Consider the following 21,439-nt stretch of genomic DNA (forward strand, 5'->3'; position numbering starts at 1 on the left):
CTATCTCTTACTTGTACTTGGAAATAGGCTCTGTTCAGAGATGACACTTCATCTCCTGAGAAGTGTGATGGGAATGGGTTTTAAAGTCCCAGGATATCGTGCCCGTTGTCTGCAAGTCTTCCCTGTGAAATGTGTGTGAACGACAGGGGGTAGCGTGTCATAGCCCGGAACTGGTGAAGCGTCTTCAGTCTAATCTGGGTCTCATTGCCCCTGGTGGCTCTAGTTAGACCCTTCTGTATCCAGCATGGCTGACAAGGAACAAAATGGATTGATTTACATTTCCATCCTTCCCCACCCCAAAGCCCCTTCTAGCCAAGGGGGAGAGCACTAGAGTGTTGTCAGCAAAGCTCAGCACCCGAATAACCTACCAACCTTGGAAGAATCTGGTTATGAAAAGAAAACAAGTTTACTATGATTGGGGCATCAATTCTCCTGTAAAGACAGAAAATATTGAAAACAAACCCCATGTCGATGCTGTCTTTTTCTGTCTCCTATTGTGCAGGTTTCAATTTATTCACCGTTGCTGCCCACGAATTTGGCCACGCACTGGGCCTGGCCCACTCCACAGACCCATCAGCACTGATGTACCCAACGTATAAGTACCAGCATCCCTATGGATTCCACCTGCCCAAAGATGACGTGAAAGGGATCCAGGCCTTGTACGGTACAGTCACTACCCTTCCTTGGCTACTAACCCTGACAGCCACAGGCTTTCGGTCTCCAGCTTAGAGAAAGTATATGTTGCCAGGAGTTACCTGCACAGGTAAAGTCAAGTCGGGGACTGTGGCCCCACCTGTGCCCTTTTAAGAAGAGATTATTTAGCAGCTATGAATACAGCTTTTCTTTTCTAAGATGCACGATTCGATTGCACATCTTTCCTCCAGAGCACATTGGTTCCTCAAGAGCCATAGAAAATGCAATAATTTGTCTGGGTTTTTAGTAGTTTGGTTTTGTTTGGGTTTGTGTTTTGAGCATGGGTCAGGATTTAGGTAGCGGGAGAGGATGGGTATATTTTGTAGTTCCTATATGTGGTTCTTACCCATCTGTGGATCAGTGACCTTATCTTCCTAAAAACGTGAGGGTGATGTTAATACCTATACTGCATAGACAGCCTGCACCTCAGCACATGGGTTTGTGGGCGTCGCCATCCCTCCCGGTGTTTCCCTCCCTGAACGGCGGAGAAAGTTGAGGCTCAGAGACAGCAAGCATCCCAAGAAAATCACCATTATCTCAGGGGCTAGCTTTCTAACTAAGATAACTTTACAAGTTATCTTTCAAAGACGATAAAGAATTATTAGAGGCTCTATACCCTGCCTTCCTCACCAGAAAGATGGACCCCCGAGGTCCTGAGAGGGAATCCTGGAGCACTCCGACCCTCACACTTTTGCTTTCATGGATCAAAGGCAGACAACCCTAGGAACCAGATTTTCCCCTTAGCCTCAGCGCCTGGTTACTCGGCCTTCACTTGTCAGAGGCTCTCGGCCCCCTCTCCGCCCAGAGGGCTGGCCAGCCTGCGTAGAGACGAGCACACACTTCTGCAGACAGCCCCTGAGGTGAGGGAGTCCCATCTCATCCAGGGAAGTGTTCGGCCAGCTCTCCCCACTTCAGAGACAGGGTCCATGTGAACTCTGGCCCGCCTCTGCATGACAGAGACCAAGGCCGTGAATGTCTCCATTGTACAGACTTGGCTCCCAAGCACCGAGTGGCCCGGTGCCAAGGTGAAGCGGTTCCCGTGGGCCGCTGGGAACGCCGGAGTCCCAGCGCTTGCCTGCGCCTTACAGACCCTTCTGGACTGGAAGGTCACCGCCACGCTGACGGCCACGGTCACGGGGCCAGGGAGCACACACCTCCCACAGCCCTGGCCATCCCTGACTTTAGCAGGCGGCTTGGCACATAGCGCGTGTTCAAAGACCACAGCACATTCCTGACCTTCCAGTTTCTGGTCTTTTCCCAAAGCCTCCCCTCCTTGCTGACCCTGCGCCACCCAGAGCTCGCCCATCTCTCTCTTTCATGGGTCCTTCCCTGTGCCTCACCCCCTCTGGGCACCATGGGGACTTGCTCAGGAGCAGGGACCTGCACAGCCCTAGCTCACTTCCCGCCGATGGCAGAGAAGGCCCCAGGAGCACGGAGTGGGATGAGAGCCTCCCGGCAGCTCTCCCCGAGGAGCAGGCCCCTGCCTTACAGAAGGATGCAGCGTGCACCTCCAGGGGACCTCCTCGCCACAGGAACTCACTCAGTGTGTCCTGGGTGCCTGATAAAAGGCTCATCTGTGCAGGATGCCCGGAAGTTGATGAAAATGATACGAAAACACACAGGGAAGTTGCATCTGATTGAGAACAAAGAATTTAATTACCAGGAAATAATAAAACAAATAAAAGTGGCAACTTCTAAATAATAAAAAAATAAGACTGGCAACTTTTAAGAAACCTCTCTGATTTGGCGCCCCTGCAGCTATCAGAGAAGTTCTGTGTGACAACAAAATAATGGGTAGCATTGTTTTAACAGTTACGATGTGCCAAGCGCTCTCCCAAATGCTTCCCAGACACGATTTCTCAGAACGCCTGCTGAGGCAGGTACTATCCCCACCGCTCCCATTCCACCGATGAAGAAACGGAGGCTTGGAGAGGCTCACGGATGTGCCCGTTTATCATGCAACTCAGGGACTAGGGAAGCTGGGATTCGAATGTGGGTCCACCTGCCTCAGACAGCCACGCGCCTTGTCACCTGTCATTCAGCCCCTGGAGGTCTCTGGAGCAGAAGGGGACATACACTAGGTTCCTGGTTCCATTTTGACCAGGTCACTTTGAATCCTAGGACCCCGGAAAACATTCCTGGGAAAGCCCACGGTGCCCCACGCACGCCCTCAAAATCCATCCAAGCCGGACCTCTGTGACTCCAGCTCCCCCTTCGATGCCGTGACCATGCTGGGGAAGGAGCTCCTGCTCTTCCGGGACCGGTAAGCCTCAGATGCGGCACCAGCGCTCCTGGGCCCTGGACGCACGCACCCTCTAGGGCCCCGGCTACGGCCCCGCACAAGGACCGTGCGGAGGTGCCGTCCTGTGCAGCACCGGGGTGGGGGGCACAGGTCTCTGCAGAGCCACAGAACTGTCCAAACCACCACCTATGGGGCAGCTGCCACGCTCTTGGCACTGGGCTCCGTGTTCTCCATACTCGTGAGGTCCTTCTAACCCTTTCACTGTGAAGGAAAGATTAGAATCCCCGATTTACAGACGCAGAAAGCAGCTCAAAGAGAGCAAGGTGCTCTCCTGAGGTAGGAGTTTCACTGAGTGGCTGAGTTCAACACCAGCCCAGATTTATCAGTTTTTTATTTATATCAGTTCTCAATCAGATGCAACTTCCCTGTGTTCGTATTATTTTCATCAACTTCCGGACCATCCTGCATGGATGAGCCTTTTATCAGGCACCCAGGACACACTGAGTGAGTTCTTATGGCAAGGAGGTCCCCTGGAGGTGCACGCTGGATCCTTCTGTAAGGGATGGGTGGTATCCCTAGTGAGAGCACACAGTATAAGCTCAGTAAATATTCAGTAATAGGGGTTGGGTAGATAGACAGATGGACAGACGGACGGATGGATGGATGGATGGATGGATGGATGGATGATCAGAGGGATGGATGGATGGACAGATGGATGGATGGATGGATAGCTAATTCCAAAGTCATCGCTCTGCTGAAACTCCTCTTTCTCAAGGCCCCTTGACTTTTCAACTGTCAGCCAGGGAAGGGAAGAATATTGACGCGTATTGGCTCTTCTATAGCTGTAGCTCCTGAAGAACACCCTGAGGTTTGAGTATCTAATTCTGTTGTTTTAGGAATGTTTCTTTTGGACTGATTAATAGAAGTTTTCAGAGTTCTGTGAGTTGTAAAGGACGGTGAGGTGGAGCTGGTACTTAAATTTAAATTTAATGGCATAGGAGGGGCGCCTGGGTGGGCAGTTGGTTAAGCCTCTGACTCTTGGTTTCCGCTCAGGTAGTGATCTCAGGGTCGTGGGAAGTCTGCTTGAGATTCTCTCCCTCTCCCTCTGCCCCTTCCCCCACTCATGCTCTCTCTCTCGCTCTCTCTAAAAAAATTAAAAATAAAATAAATTTAAAAATAAATTGAATGGCATAGGAGATTGAGTAATTCATGATGCTGGAGAAGCTGGGGTCTTTAGGGATGGTGCTCTGTTTGCAGCTGTGTGAGTTGATCAGTGGGAGAACTGATCTTTGTTAGTATTTTTATTGTCGTGGACATCACTCAGGGAAATTAAATAGAAGTAAATTTAAGATTAGTATAACAAGGAAAGAGGAAATATAATTTGATTAAGCCTTTCAGGTTTGAAATTAATGTGGAAGTTTTCAGAAGACAGGAAATGGTTTTTGGTGATAATGTCTTGTAGTTGAAGTACGTCTACTAAAAATAATGTTAGTGTTTTGTTGGCTGAAAGATTGATGAATGGTGAGAGGTGGTGAGTAATCGCTGGGAAGAACCCAAGGAGTTTGGAATATTCATAGAAGGGTGAAGGAGAGTTATATTTTATGTTTTGTGCTCTAAGGTTACGGTCAAGTGCTGGAATGAGAGTGGAGCCCATTAGACCCTAGGTAGCAGGCATCCTTATGGGAGGAACAGTTGTTGGGGTCATGTTGTGGGAAATAAAAATCCAGCAAAAATTCTTCCAATTAAAACGCACTTCCTAGTGTGGATCAGGGGAGCATTATTCTCACCGATTAGAATTCGCATCAACCAGCAAGGTTGTCTGAGCAGGAGGAAGAAAGTAACCGTGGGATTAGACAGCCGCTGGGAAGCAGCAAACTTCGCAGGGCTGAGCGCTCACACTGGACAGGACAGTTCTGCTCACTGGTTCTGATGTGGGGGTTCTCCCACCACCAAGCAATTCTCAGACTCCAGCTGCATGCCCTACGACTCCACTCAATTCTGATGCCATCCACCCACCGGCACATAATGTCGGCCGACCCCACAGGTTAAGGGCTCTGTCCTACAAGACTGCCCTCCACTTTAGAGGCCAATTCTGACCGACTGGCTGTAAATCACGTTCCCATGAACCCCTCCTTAAGTTTGACTGGTTTACTGGAGCAGTTTACAGAACTCAGGAAACCAGTTTACTCACTAGATTAGCAGCTTAGTAGAAAAGGATGTAACTCAGGAACCACCATATACAGAGATGCCCGGAAAAGTGGATGGGGAAAGGGAGCGAAGCTTCCATACCGCCCCCCCCCCAGGTGCAAATCCCCCACATCTGCATATCTGCATGTGTTCACCAACCCAAAAAATCCCCAAAACCCCCTCCTTTGGGGTTTTTATGGAGACTTCATCACAGAGGCATGACAGATTAAATCGTTGGCCATTGGCGACTGATCCAACCTCCATCCCCTGGCCCTTCCCTGAAGGGGGTAAGGTGGGTGTTGAGACTGAAAGTTCCAACTCTCTAATTACCTGGTTTTGCCCTCAGGTAACCAGCATCCTCCTCCCCCCACAGCAGGTACTTTCCAAAAGTCACCTTGTTAACATAACAAAGGACACCTTTGTCCCTCTCATCATAGGAAATTCCAAAGGATTTAGCAGGCTCTGTGCCAGAAACCAGGAGGAGGACCAAATATATATTTCCTATTATAAATCACAATATCACAGATGTGTTAGCAGTTTTGATAATTAAGCCTGTGGAGTAAAAGTCTGTAAGGAATGTCCTCCCTGTAATGCTAGTCTTCTTCCAATAATGAGGTTGTCGGAAAGGGGAAAGCTTTAAGCCCCCTGTTTTTTGGATGGCTTATTCATCATTTAAGTGATCAGTAACAAACCCACAGCATATAAATAATATGGATTCAAAACATGTCTGTGTGCAGAAGTGAAGGAATGTTGGGTATGGTGGTTAATATCAGTAGTAACCATTACTAGGCCTAACCAGCTTGAAGTAAAGAAGGCGACAATCTTTCTAATGTCATTTTGGGTGAGAGCAAATTGCTCTACACAGCGTAGTAGAGCAGCTAGACAGAGTGTTAATGTTGACTAGTTATATTATTTCCCGTCATTGGGTAGAAAGGAATTAATAAAAAGACACCTGCTACAACTATTGTACTCAAATGAAGTAAAGCTGAGACCAGCCTTGGGTCTTCGGTGACAAAGGGAGGTCTTGGGTGAAAGCCAAATTGGGCAGATTTACCAGTTGCAGCTAGACAAAGTACAATTAGTAGAACGAGGTCATGACTAAGGTCAAGTATGCAGATTTGTTGGAAATCTCGTGCATTTACTTTAGATAGCCTCTTCTCTCCTGGTACTCTGGCTCGCAGGGAACATGGGGGCTGTGTCCATGACTGATTGCTGGGATCACTTCTTTTCTTGGAGGAAAAGACATTCCAACATTCTTCCCCATTCCTCCCTTTATCAGGGCCAGAACTTGTTCACACTAGAAGAGGCAGCGGTAGCTCAGGGATAGTATGTCTGAATACTTTTTATTCCTTTTTCTTCATTGGAAGAGTGGTCACTGGGCCCATATGGGGGGGCCAAGCCCCACTGTAGTGGCTGGCGATATAAAGAAGGATCAACACTCACCTTGCCTTTGCACACCTCAGTTACATAAGGGAGTGAGACGTTCAAACACCTTGCCATCATCCTGTGTGCTCACACGACCTCTCTGTGTACGTGGGGAGAGAGAGAGAAAGCTCTCCAGAGTCCCTTCTTATAAGGGCACTAATCACATCAGACCAGGGCTCCACTACCAGGGTCTCATCTAACCCTGGTTACCCCCCCACACACACACACTGGTCCCATCTGAATATCACCATCCCATCACTCTGGGGGGTAGGGCTTCAATATATGAACTGGGCGGGGACACAGACCTTCAGCCTATAACAGAGTAATCACATTTTTCAATATCTATTTCCTTTCAGGTTTTTTTTCGAGAAGGGATCAGGGATGTCCGCAAAATGGGATTTTATGAGATGTGCTGATTTATGAACTCTTTTGGCTCAGCAATATCTCATATTTCCATGTCAATGAGTTTTATTTGTATTATTATATAGATGCATATATTTTTCAATGAGTAGATACATCATCACGTATTCAACCAATCCCACACTTTCAAGCATCAAAACTGTTTCTAATTTTTAAAAATTAGGAACAGCTTGAACTCAATCTTCAACAGTGGATGGGCATCTGCTTTTCCGAAACATTTTAGAGCAGAGCCCAGAACCCGGGATTTAGCATCAGGCTCAGTTGGCTTCAATTCTGGCTGTGCTTCTTACTGAGCAGGTGACCCCGAGCAAATAATGTGCCAAACACACAGTAAGCACTCAATAAACGGCAGGCGCTATATTTAGGAATGAGAATCGGACAATCTGTACAGTGGATTAAGGTTTAGAACAACTTGAAGTATTTTTTGTCATTATTTGTTTTTAATGATTTTTATGGAGACTTATTGATTATTGACTTCCTTTCTGTTATTAGCAAAAAGTAAAGCAAAACAGAATTGGTAGGCATTGACCAGGAGTAATAGGCAAGGCGCAGAGCAGGTGGACCCTGGAGCCCGGGGGCTTCACGCGAGGGCTGGTGGTGTCACCTGTCACATGTCCCAGACTAGTGCAGGGAGAGCTCCTTCCGTGACCAAGAAATAAGATGCCGGCCGCCGTGTAGCACAGAGCTTACTCTTATGCCCAATATCGGCGACTGTAAGAGGTGCAAAGGAGACCGTGAAGTCAGATATTAGGCCTTTATGTACAATTACAACTGTTTTCTTTAAAAAAGCAAAAAAATGTTTAAAACCCCTCTGTTATCAAACTATGAGCAATGGCTAGCGGCCATTTGGCCGAGTCGTGGTTGAACATCTTGAGGGTGGGAACAGGAAGGGGCAGGAGACGCAGGGAAAGGAGAGGTCGGGAGGGAGGGATGCGGCGACATGGGTATGTTCAGCCTATCGCCCAGCTCAGGCAGCTGGCCCCCGCAGAGGCAGGGAGTAAGGAGAGCTCCCCTTTTAGCCCCAGGTCCGCCACCCAGTCCCCACGGGCCCATGGGCCCCTCTCCATCCTCTTTGGACTGAGGCGCTCTGATGTCACAGGGCTTCCCTGGGAGCAGGACTTACTGCGATGAGCACTCGGTTATCACACCCTCACGAGGGCCCCATGAGGCAGGGATTTCTGGTCCCTTTCCACAAGGACACAGAGCTAGGGAGGGGCTGGGGCTGGGACCCACGGCCACACAAGGACCCACCAGAGCCTGAGCCTCCCAGCACCTGGCTCTCCTGACTCCCGAGGTGCCATCTGGAGCCAGGATCCCATGCTCCGTAGCTCTGATCCCCAACCAGCCTACACCAGAAAGTCCCCAAGTGCTGGTGAAGCCTGGACAAAGAACAAAGAATTCTTTCAAGCCACAGCGACAATGCAACCGCAGATGGCTGGGAAAGCTTGGGGTCCGGCCTGGAGTTCCCCGTCACCGACAATAGCCTGTTGAGGAGACATTCCCATGTGTGGGCGTCACCTGCACATGGGGTGTTTCCAAAGCAGGATGGGGTGCAGCACCTTTCCCAGTCACCGTGAGACCGCGGCCCGCTGTCCGCTGTGTGTAAAGGTACATGGGTGCGTTCCAGCTTCCAGCGTTGTGTTTGAAGACAAATGGGCGTCAACTACAGTTAAGTTAAAATTTGCAAATACCTACCACTTACATGGACCTGTATCTGTCTGTTTGATGCATGTACATTCGTTCTTTCCAGTAGATGGGCAGGTAATATGGCCGTCTCCCATTCCCCAGGCCGTTAGGAAGACGAGAAGCAAATTGCCCCTCTCAGGTGATCGTGGGTTTTACCTAATTGAATTTTACCCACAAAATCAAGAGTATCACAATCAGCAATAGACCTCAGAGGTATAATAGCATTTTGCACATGGAATAAGCGTAAAGCCTGTGTCCAAATCCTTCGTGTTGGAGAGAAGAAAGGTGCACCCCGTCTGTGTCTCAGCCTAGCAGATGCTCCCGCCAGCCGGGTCTTCCGGGTCCCGGTGCAGAGCCGATCCTGTCACTCATACACATCAGCTCGCCGTGCGCTAGGACGCCCAAGGCAAGTAGTGCCTTTCGACTTGAATGAACTCAGGCCTTCTGACGGGTATGCATTTGAGTTTGTGGGGAAAGCACGGGACGGCGGGTCCTGTGCTTGGTCCTCACCTGCTGGTCAGGTAAACAGCTGCAAGGAGAAGAAAGTTCTTAGATCATCTGGGTGTCTCGAACATGTTGGATAGGCTGGTCCACATCCTGTTTTCCCCTCAAAATATCTGTCAGTCGCTAATGGTCACGTTTTGCAAGATGTTATGTATCTTTGATCAGCAGGCAAAGGACAGCATTTTTAAGCCCTGGCAGATAGGAGAGGAAGATGAGAATGAAAGGGTCCTGAGTGAGTCCCCAGCAGGACTCAGAGGCTCATTTAGTGCAGGCAACAGTGCAAAGGAAGAGTCAAAGAGCAGACGGGACAGCCACGGAGGTTTACCGGACACATAGAGAAGATCTCAGTGTTAGATGTGCCGCATTCAAGGTGAAGACTATTCTAGCAGGTTCTATAGAAGTGGGCCGGTGCTCAGGGGGGCGCTCACAGCTGGAGGCTTCACAGGTTATAGAACCTCCCACGTGGAGGAGGCAGGGAAAGATCTGAAAATGGACTCTAATAATAATAACTGGCATTTCACGGTCACTTACAACGTGCTGTGCATTGTGTTAAGCATTTTCCCGACACTCATTTAATCCAGTGGTATTTTCCCCAGCTGGAATTTTAACCCACTTGACATGGGAGACAGAATCCCTTAATGGAGCCCCACATAAATCAAGGAAGAGAGGATTTCTTTTCCAAAGTGATCAGGAGTGCAGGGCACCTGGGTGGCTCAGTTGGTCGAGCGTCTGACTCTTGATTTCAGCTCAGGTGGTGATCTCAGGGTCGTGGGATCGAGCCCCGTGTCAGGCTCCAGGCTCCGTGTGGAGGCTGCTTGAGGTTCTCGTCTCCCTCTGTCCCACCCCTGCTCACGTGCGCTCTCTCTCTGTGTCTCTCTCTCAAATAAATAAATAAATCTTCAAAGTGATCAATAGTGGAAAGGATGCCGGGACCATCAGACTGAGGACAGAAGAAAAGGGACAGACTGGCCACAGGATGATTCCCATGTGGCGTCTCAGAGGAGCCGTGAGGAGGGCTCCCGGGCCTGAGGAGTGAAGCAGTGAAAGAGCAGAAGGCAGGGAGCGTGTGGAAGTGGAGATATGGACATTCACCTGAGCGGTCTGTTAGTAACGAAGACAGGTCTGTTAAGATCATACCTGGAACGGGCAGCGGTCCGAGCAGGAGTTTCCAAAACTGGAAACTACCTGGACATGTCGGGAGACAGGACTAGGAGCCGGTGGAGAAACGGAAATGCAAGGGGCCAGGGGAAGGAGGGACAGCACATCAGTCACCCTCCTCCTGGATGGGACTTTCGGAATCTGGCATTTTGCGGGGTCCACAAGTTTGAGCAAAGCCCGCACAATGGAGGGGGACATCGTCCTCCTGCAGTCTCCCAGGGACGCGTCTCTTCCGGTTGTAAGATTGCGTCATGGAAAGTCAACAAGTGGCGCCGTATTTCTTAGACTGAGTCTGGGTTATGTGTTAAGAATTCAGACAAAGAGGCAGAAGGTGTATTACGACCCCTGATTCATTGCCACCTCCTCTGAGCTCCCTCCTCCTGGCTAGGGATGGGGCCCTTTACAGGTTATGGCCTATTCACAGGGGCGCCCACAGGCTCCTCCAGTGGGATAAACAATTTAGGCACGCTAGGCACAGCTCTAACTATTTTTAAGCACTGCCTACATTTGGGTTTTTAATTCTACAAGCTGTGTTTTTCTGGGGATCAATGAGATGAACGATACATGTTTGATTTCTTGGGCTCTAAAGCCTTCTGACATAAGGGGGTTAGTGAAATCCCCCAAATGAGTGCATGTCAGCCAAGAATGTGAGTGTTTGTATTTCAGAGTTTCCAGTGACAAAAATTCTGTCAGCGAGGCAAATTCAGAAAGAAACAGTTCTGTTGATAAAACCCAAGTTTTACCTATCACCAATCAATACATTTGTAGACTGAAAACATGCCTTTCTACAGTATCTACTAATTATTGTAAGAGTAGTCGAGAGTTTATAAGACACTTTCAGATGCATTGTCTCAATTCATGCTTCGAAGTGTTAGCACACATGTTATTAGTATTCTCACTTTTATTGGACAGAAGGAAACTGAGTCTCAAAAATTGAATGACTCACACAAGGTCCCACATCCAATGATCAAACCAGGTTTCAAGCTCCCAGGGGGAGATAAGCAGCAATTCCTTTGCAAATATCAAAAACAGAAAGAAGAAAGATCCCTCCTCCCCATGAAACAAGGGAGCGGGATGAATGAGAACAGAGTCAAGGAGAGTCAAGTGTTGAAGATGATGAACTGTGAAGGTCCCCGCGCAGCTCCTGCTGAATCCCCAGCAGGAGCCGAGCAATGAGGAGGTGATGGGCTCCTTCCACAGGTGGGCGGTGAAGATAGCTGGGCACAACGCGGGAAGAACAGAAGTTCAGCTACTGTGGGTCACATCCCCAGGTGTGCCGGGCGCCCAGAAAGACGGATAAGCATGACCCTGCCTCAGGTGAAGGCTACCAGTGAGCTAGTCTCAAACTTGAATTAGCCGTTGTTCTTTGAGAAAAGGAAATGAACATTTCAGAGAATATGAAAATCGGTGATCTCATGAGTTCCTCTCACTCCCTGGCACCCATTCATTGAACCAACAAGTATTTATTGAGCCCTGACGTGCCAGGCACAGCATCGGCTCCTGGGAGCACGAGATAAACAGTCCAGCTAAATATATAATCAGCAGATCCCCTACTATCAATAGGTGCCATTGTTTCGCCCTCCTCATCAAAGATCAGATGACAGATTCCCGATAAAGTGTTCACTTATTTCTGTGACTGCTTCCCACACACCCTGGAGCTGCTCTTTTCCAATAGGCTCACAGATTGGTTTTCTTTTCGCTTATACTTTAAATCCATTTCCAGATGTATTAGGAGGTTGCTTGCTATACTTGGGGTTTGGGGGTCAATTTTAACTCATTTATATTTATAATCTATAGCTGCAAGTTTGTAAATCCTCTGGGTATGTGTTCTGGTGCTTCATTCCCCACCATTAGTACTGAAAATTTTCCTGATTACAATCTCTTCTGGAATTTGCACAACGTTCCATAAGTGATGGATAGTATTTATTTCTACCTTACGCGCACAGTTTATACATCTTAATACGTCGTAACACTGTTTAAGCCAGGGTCCCCTGATTTTGGCACTACTGATATTTCAAGGCAGACCAGTCTTTGTTGGGTTGGGTTGTCCCGGGCATGGAGGCGTGCTGAGCAGCTTCCCTGGCTGACCTCTCCCTCTGGAGGCCGATAGAACAACTCTCCGCAAACATGGCCAAATGTCTCCGGGGCACAAAATCACTCTGGGTTTAGAATGACCGCTCAACTTCCCCTTAGTCCTCACAATGCCTGCAATGTCTTAAATCAGGGTTGATTTAGAAAGGAATTTTAGATTCTACCACATGTGAAAAGTTCCAAAAGCACAGTTTCGGTTTGCGGGTGCTCTTCATCACTACATTTTACCACCTCTCCTACTGAGTCACTTGGGACATCCATGCCCTAACTTCTGATGAAAGATAGGGCTTACGTTCGCCTAGAGCCACCTGTTGATTTTTAAATGAAAAATGAAAGCCAATATTTCCCCGCGTTAGGTGCCCAAGGATAAAGTGCCTGGAAGTCCGCCGTACCTCATCAGAGACGTGATTCAGACAGAGCCTCCCCTGCCCGGCTTCCTCACCTCCTCACCCCCACCACCGCAGTCCCCAGAAACGCACCTCGGTGCCTGGGTCAGCATCTGGCACGGTGATGTGAAGAGTCAGCATTTCAGAACCATGTGCTGAATTAAGTGAAAAACACTCGTTTTATGGATTTCTCATCAGGTTCCCAATTAATGCATTGTTATCAAAAATCAGATGACAGGCTATGGACGTGATATGTTTATCTGTTTTCGTTACCCGAATCTGTGGGGTTCCCCAAACCCGTGCTCATGTTGTGGTGGCAGAGAGGAAGAAGGGGAAGGCGGTCCCTTGCACCTTCAAAAAGCCTAGATCTGGGGACGGGGGTTCGGGGGTCCCCAAGTTATGAACACAGAAAAGCAGAGATCGCAAGGCTGGGGCAAGGCTGGGAATGAACAAGGAGATGAGATCAGGTGGAGATGAATATCGAGACAGCTGCAGTCTAAGCTGCTCTGTCTGCCCCTAACCAACAGACGACCTTTGGGCCCACGAGCCTTCCTGAGCCTCGGTGTTTCATCTGTTAGTACAGATATTCTAGAGCAGGCTGTGATGTGTAGGGCATGGGGCGAGCCAGTGCACCTGCCACAGATGCCTGCCACCCTGTGTATCATGTATGGTGGGTGCCCAGTCAGCGGGTGGGTAAGACCTAGGCAAATTATAATGTTTAGAATGGACAATATCTAGCTCTATGGCACTTTATGGTTTATAATCACTTTCCTATGCATTCTCTCCTTGGATCCTCGGAATGACCTCATGAGACAGCCCAGGTATTATTATTTGCATCTAAGAGCTAAGACTGAGCTTGGAGATGCCGGTCAGAGTTAGAACTCAAGTCTACATTTCCTAAAGCATGATGTGTTTTTCCTTCTGCATTGTGATGCCGCATAGGGAACAAAGACATGTCTCTCTCCATAAGGCTCTTTTAAATTCATCATCAGCTAAATGGCCCCACCTGGGACACCTTCACCAAATCCCCGAATGCAGTGGAATTTCCCTCCTGTAGCATATGCTCTTTGTCCACATCCTAAACCTGAGAGTGTGTAGCACTGGTTCTAACTGTCTGATTATAATCCTAACTCCTGAATCACATACCTGTCTGAATCCTAACTGCCGAATCACGTACCTGTCTACACTCCTGGGCTGTAAGCTCCCCGAGGCACGACTGGGTCTCATTCAGCGTCTCATCTTTGATATCTACCCCAGTCCTTGCTAATAGGCACTCCATAAATATTTATTAAATTAACTGACTAGGAAAACTCAATGTAAGATGGAGGCGTTCCTACACTAACTACCCAGAAAATTAAATGTCAAAATTTATTATAGTTTCCCTGTCCACAAATAATTTTATGTATAGAGTCTACTTTCTACAGAATCAAGTAAACTCATATTTTATGAAAATGATTTTCCTCTCCAAAATTCAAAATGGATCCCACGTACATTGAATGTTTCAGCTCAATACCTTTGTGATACTGCCACAGTTTTATGGAAATAATTTTGGATGAGTGGATGGATGAGTCGCTTAAACTTGAGTTAATTGGTGTGTACCAGATTTTCTGTTAACTAGCCATCCATTTCAAGGATATAAACCCTTTCAATAGATAAGTATTCAATAGATAACTTTCGATATAACTGATAATTGTGAATGTTCTTGCTGCCTTTATTGGGAATAACTCGCACCTCCCAACCACAAAGATTTGGTGCCATTGTAATATTCATAATGTCCACCAGGATGGTATTTTATCTTTGCGAGATTTTAGTTTTTAAAAGATCAGAATAGGAAAAGGACATCTGCATCAAGGGATACCTGGAATTGGAAGGTGCAGAGCTTAAATGTGTGAAACACCGGGGTTATCTCCTTGCCATATCCCTCCATGTTTTGAATGTCCTTAAGTAAATGAAGGAAAGGGGATTGCAGGGAGGCTCAAAGAACAAAAAGGAAAAAGAACTATTTACTAAGGTGAAAAACATATGCTCTCCTTAAAAACAAGACAAGGGCTCGAGGCATTGAGAAATGATCCCTGCAGTGTGGCTTGCAGTACACATCGGTCCACGTCGCGCTCAAGATCTAAATCAATCCCTGCTCTTGTGGATTGCCCAACAGGATTTTCTGGCGTCGGCAGGTTCACATGATGGCGGGGATCCGGCCCAGCACCATTACCAGCTCCTTCCCCCAGCTTATGTCCAACGTGGATGCAGCTTACGAAGTGGCCGACAGGGGCACCGCTTACTTCTTCAAAGGTACCCTACAGATCCGTGAGGTACAGGAACGGTGGGGTGCCCAGCGTGTTGGGAACAGCTGGTACTGGGAGCATTTGGTCAGGGATCGTGGAGCGTGCTTGGGTCACTCCTCCTCAGGTCGGCCATGAAATGCCGCTCTGTTGTACTATAACAATGGCAGGGAGGACAATGACTCTCACAATGTTCTTAGAGCCAACACTCTGCCCTGGAGAGGCACCATGCTAAGTGACAACGCCCAGGGGGGCTATAAACCTGGTCCCCGCCCCTCAAGGTGGCATGGCATGCCCCACTGAGAGCCTCTAGTCAACAAAAGCCAACGTGGCACCCCATGTGAGGAGAACACCTGTGACTCTGGGAGGTGGGCATGGTGTCAGTCTCTGGCTCCAGCCCTTTACTATCAGAGTGACTTTGGGGAATTATCTAACTGCTCCGAGCCTTCATGTCTTCCTGGGCTTATAAGTGATTATAGTAAATATCAACCTCAAAGATGCGTTGGTGGCTAGCCAATGGGCGTTATCCAATAGGTGGTACCTGCCAATTTTAGCTTATTTTTCCTGATGCTGGGGGATGAAGGTACAAGGCCAGTGCCAGCTTACAAATCACAGCATTTGTCCATCACATGCCCCTTCTCTCCCATGCATATATATGAGACTGAAATGAGGCTATACACATGAAAAGTATCTTGAAAAAAAATTAATGTGTGAAATTTAAGACCCAATTGTATCAAAATTATTACTTTGCTAAGGCATCACTAGAGATGTTTGCCTCCAGAGTAGTTTTAACTGAATAAAAGCCTATACGTTGGGTTACAGCCATGGCAACTATCCCATAAACTACTCCCATTTGGGATCCTGCATAGAAATCCTCATGAGTGAAGTACATCGCCGAGTGGTACAGAGTTTTTCTGAACTTTAATTTCTGTGTTCAGGCCCCCACTACTGGATAACAAGAGGATTCCAAATGCAAGGTCCTCCTCGAACTATTTATGACTTTGGCTTCCCAAGGTATGTGCAGCGAATAGATGCTGCTGTCTATCTCAAGGATGTGCAGAAGACCCTTTTCTTTGTGGGAGATGAATACTACAGGTATGGCTTTTCTCCTTTTGCTTGTCCAGATATATTCAATGGGAAGGAAAAAATCCTTTTGCAGAAAAGAATGCAAAGCGAGTTTGCGATCGGCCCATTGACTCCTCTTGGCCCCTGGGATGCCATTTACTCATGGTTGACACGGTCTCTAAGATACGAAACCACCCAAACAACTGAAGCATTCATTCATGAATCCCATCGTTTGTTCCCTAGCACATGAAACATCCTAATCCTTCATGCATTTATTAACTGGACCTCCAGTGGCCTAAAAGAGTGGACACAGCATCCCCAAATACATTGCTAGCCACAGGGAATGCCTCGGGGTAAAACTGACTCCTTGTTATGTGGGTACCAAGGCATCCCAGAATATTCTGTGATTTTGTGCTACATGGAGGTAGTCGTGACTGTGGGGCTCTTTGAAGGAAAGTTCTGCTGAAAGGAAAAGCCCTTATTGCTAAGTCTTTTTATCCGACCCAGAATGTGAAGACTCTTCTTACCCAAAGTGGATCATACACAATTGTCCTGCAGACCTGAGTAAGGTGACATCTGTCATCCAGTCACTGTGCACAGGGTCACACCTCATTCCACCTGCTGGGTTTCTATCCTTAACTGACTCATGTGAAGGGTGAGCAAGCTCTGCCTCTGCACACCTCCCCCCTACTCCCAGCTCTCATGTCCTCAGTACTTGTTCATCTGAACCTCAGAAGAGAGAAGTAAAAACAACAGATTCTAAGCAGTTGACTATGCTAAATAGTTTAATTTTTTCAGATTTTATTTATTTATTTATTTATTTTATTTTATTTTATTTATTTGAGAGAGAGCACAGAGGGAGAGGTAGAGGGAGAAGCAGACTTCCCGCTGAGCAGGGAGCCCAACATGGGGCTCGATCCCAGAACCTTGAGATCATGACCTGAGCCGAAGGCAGATGCTTAACTGACTGAGCCATCCAGGTGCCCCAATGCTAAATACTTTAGGTCCATGATAGGATCTGGTTGGAAGCAGGAGAGTACCCAACTTTGGTCCATGGGTTTTCATTTTATTTTATGTCACTTATTTAAGTTTTAATTTAAATTCCAGTTAGTTAACGTACAGTGTAATATTAGTTTCAGGAGTAGAGTTTAGCGATTCAACACTTCCATCCATCACCCGGTGCTCATCACGACAGGTGCGCTCCTTCATCACCAGCACCTGTTTCCCCCATCCCCCCACCCACCTCCCCTCTGGTCACCATCAGTGTGTCCTCTGTAGCTCAGAGTCTGTTTCGTGGTTTGTCTCTCTTTCTTCTTTTTCTCCTTTGCTCATTTGTTTTGTTTCTTAAATTCCACATCTGAGTGAAATCATATGGTATTTGTCTTTCTCTGACTGATTTATTTCACTTAACATAATACTCTCTGGTTCCATCCATGTCATTGAAAATGGCAAGATTTCATTCTTTTTGACGGCTGAGTAATAATCCATTGTATATCTATATACCACATCTTCTTTATCCATTCATCTGTCGATGGACATCTGGGCTCTTTCCATAGTTTGGTTATTGTTGGGAATGCTGCAATAAACATCAGGGTGCATATATCCCTTCAAATTCATATTTTTGTATCCTTTGGGTAAATACCTAGTAGTTCAGTGCCTGGGTCGTAGGGTAATTCTATTTTTAACTTTTGGAGGAACCTCCATGCTGTTCTCCAGAATAGATGCACCAGCTTGCATTCCCACCAACAGTGCAAGAGGGTTCCCTTTCCTCCGCATCCTCACCAACACCTGTTGTTTCCCATGTTGTTAATTTTAGCCATTCTGACTGGTGTGAAGCAGTATCTCATCGTGGTTTTGATCTGCATTTCCCTGATGATGAGTGATGTTGAGCATCTTTTCATGTGTCTATTGAGCATCTGGTTGTCTTTTCTGGAAAAATGTCTATTGTCTTCGGCCCATTTTTTCATTGGATTATTCATTTCTGGGGTATTGAGTTTAATAAGTTCTTTATATATTTTGGATACTAACCCTTTATCAGTATTTGCAAATATCTTCTCCCATTCCATAGGTTACCTTTTAGTTTTGTTGATTATTTCCTTCTCCGTGCAGAAACTTTTAACTTTGATGAAGTCCCAATAGTTTATTTTTGCTTTAATTTCCCTTGTCTCAAAAGATATGTCTAGTAAGAAGTTGCTACCTCTGATGTCAAAGAGGTTACTGCCTACGTTCTCCACTAGGATTTTGATGGATTCCTGTCTCACATTTAGGTCTTTCATCCATTGTGAATTTATTTTTGTGTGTGGTGTAAGGAAATGGTCCAGTTTCATTCTTCTGCATGTTGCTGTCCAATTTTCCCAACACTATTTGTTGAAGAAACTGTCTTTTTTCCATTGGGTATTCTTTCCTGCTTTGTCAAAGATTAATTGATACATAGGTGTGGGTCCATTTCTGGGCTCTCTGTTCTGTTCTATTGATCTGTGTCTATTTTTGTGCCAGTGCCATACTGTCTTGATGACTACAGCTTTGTAATATAACTTGAAGTTCTGACCTATGATACCTCCAGCTTTGCTTTTTTTTTTTTTTTCTCCAAGGTTGCTTTGGCTATTTGGGTTCTTTTGTGCTTCCATACACACTTTAGGTTTAAGGTTGGCATTTATGTAGATTGCTTTGGGTAGCATAGACATTTTAACAATATTTGTTCTTCTAATCCATGAGTATGGAATGTCTTTCCATTTCTTTGTGTTTTCAATTTCTTTCATCAATGTTTTATAGTTTTCAGAGTACAGGTCTTTAAACTTCTTGGTTAGGTAGATTCCTAGATATCTTACTGTTTTGGTGCTATTGAAAATGGGATGGATTCCTTAATTTCTCTTTCTGCTGCTTCATTATTAGTATACAGAAATGCAACAGATTTCTGTACACTGATTTTGTATCCTGTGACTTTTATCTGTTCTAGCAGGTTTTTGGTGGAGTCTTTTGGGTTTACTATATATAGCATCATGTTGTCTGCAAATAGTGGAAGTTTGACTTCTTCCTTGCAATCTAGATGAATTTTATTTCTTTTTGTTGTCTAATTGCTAAGGCTATAACTTCCAGGACTATGTTAAACAACAGTGGTGAGGGACACCTGTGTGGCTCAGTCAGTTAAGCAATCAAAAGTCTTGATTTGGGCTCAGGTCATGACCACAAAGTCATGAGATTGAGCCCCACATCGGGCTCCTCACTCAATAGGGAGTCTGCTCAAGATTCTCTCTCCCTCTCCATCTGCCCCTCACCCCTACAATAAATAAATAAAATCTGTAATAAAAAAAAATAACAGCTGTGAGAGTAGACATCCCTGTCTTCTTCCTGACCATAGAGAAAAAGCTCTCAGTTTTTCCCCATTGAGGATGGTATTAGCTGTGGGTTCTTCATATGTGGGCTTTATGATATTGTGGTATGTTCCCTCTATCCCTACTTTGCTGGGGGTTTCTCTCATGAATGGATGTTGTACTTTGTCAAATGCTTCTTCTGCATCTATCGAGAGGATCATATAGTTCTTATCCTTTCTTTTATTAATATAGTTTATCACACTGATTGATTTGAGAATACTGAACCACCCTTGCAGCCCAGAAATAAATGCCACTCGATCGTGTTGACTGTGGTGAATAATTTTTTTAATGTACGGTTGGATTTGATTTGCTAGTATTTTATTGAGAATTTTTACATCCATCTTTATCAGGGATATTGACATGTAGTTCTCTTTTTTAGTGGGATCTTTATCTGGTTTGGTATTGGTAATGCTGGCCTCATAGAATGAATTTGGAAGTTTTCTTTCCTTTTCTATTTTTTAGAACAGTTTGAGAAGAATAGGTGTTAATTTTTCTTTAAATGTCTGGTGGAATCCCCCTGGGAAGCCATCCAGCCCTGTACTTTTGTTGGTTGGGGGATTTTTGATTACTGATTCCATTTCTTTGCTGGTTATCAATCTGTCCAAGTTTCCTATTTCTTCCTGTTTCAGTTTTGGTCATTTATATGTTTCTAGGAATTTTATCCATTTCTTCCAGGTTGTCCAATTTGTTGGCATATAGTTTTTCATAATATTCTTTTAAAATTGTTTGTATTTCTGTGGTGTTGGTTGTGACCTATCCTCTCTCATTTGTAATTCTATTTATTTGGGTCCTTTCTCTTTTCTTTTTGGTAAGTCTGTCTAGAGATTTATTAATTTTATTAATTTTTTCAAAGAACCAGCTCCTGGTTTCATTGATCTGTTATATTGCTTTTTAGTTTCTCTATCATTTATTTCTGCTCTAATCTTTATTATTTCCCTCTGTCTGCTGGCTTTAGACTTCTTGTTCTTCCTTCAGCTCCTTTAGGTGTAAGGTTAGGTTGTGTACCTGAGATTTTTCTTGCTTCAGAGGGTAGGCTTGTATTGCTACATACTTCCCTCTTAGAACCACCTTTGCTGCATCCCAAAGGTTTTGAACCATTGTGTATTCATTTTCATTTGTTTCCATGTATTTTTTAATTTCTTCTTTTAATTTCCTGGTTGACTCATTCATTGTTTAGTAGGATGTTCTTTAATCTCCATGAATTTGTGGTCTTTCCACTTTTTTTCTTGTGGTTGACTTTAAGTTTCATAGTTTTGTGGTCTGAAAATATGCACAGTATGATCTCAGTCTTTTTGTACTTGTTGAGGCCTGATTTGTCACCCAGTATGTGATCTATTCAGGAGAAAGTCCCATGTGCACTCGAAAAGAATGTATATTCTGCTGTTTTAGGATGGAATGTTCTGAATATATCTGTGAAGCCCATCTGGTCCACTGTGTCACTCAAAGCCATTGTTTCCTTGTTGGATTTTCTGCTTAGATGGTCTGTGCATTGATGTGAGTGGGGTGTTACAGTCCCCTACTATTACGGAATTATTATCAATGAGTTTATTTATGTTTGTTCTGAATTGTTTTATGTATTTGGGTGCTCCCAAGTTGGATGCATAAATATTTATAATTGTTAGATCTTCTTGTTGAATTGTCCCCTTGATGATTATATAGTGCTCTTCTTCATCTCTTGTTACAGTCTTCGTTTTAAAGTCTAGTTGGTCTGATAGAAGTACCTCTATCCTGGCTTTCTTTTGCAAGAGAGATGGTTTTCCATCCCCTCACTTTTGATCTGCATGTGTTTTTAGGTCTAAAATGAGTCTCTTGTGGGTAAGAGACTCTTATTTTTTTTATCCATTCTGACACCCTATCTCTCTTGATTGGAGCATTTAGTCCATTTACTTTCAAAGTCGTTATTGATAAATATGTATTTGGTGCCATTTT

At 45.6% G+C, this 21,439-nt stretch overlaps 1 protein-coding gene across 1 annotated transcript in view; it reads left to right on the forward strand.

The window, feature by feature from the left end:
• MMP20 (matrix metallopeptidase 20) overlaps positions 1-21,439 on the forward strand; it is a 49,022-nt gene that overhangs the window by 13,147 nt on the left and 14,436 nt on the right. The window contains exons 5-8 of the mRNA XM_028105974.2: positions 503-664; positions 2,815-2,956; positions 14,948-15,084; positions 16,013-16,169. Coding sequence (XP_027961775.1) covers positions 503-664; positions 2,815-2,956; positions 14,948-15,084; positions 16,013-16,169 — 598 coding nt within the window. The remainder of the gene's footprint in view (positions 1-502; positions 665-2,814; positions 2,957-14,947; positions 15,085-16,012; positions 16,170-21,439) is intronic.

Source organism: Eumetopias jubatus, unplaced genomic scaffold (genome assembly GCF_037043125.1).
Source record: "Eumetopias jubatus isolate StellerSeaLion01/CBP00866 unplaced genomic scaffold, mEumJub1_p1.0 scaffold_13, whole genome shotgun sequence".
Lineage (NCBI taxonomy): Eukaryota > Metazoa > Chordata > Mammalia > Carnivora > Otariidae > Eumetopias > Eumetopias jubatus.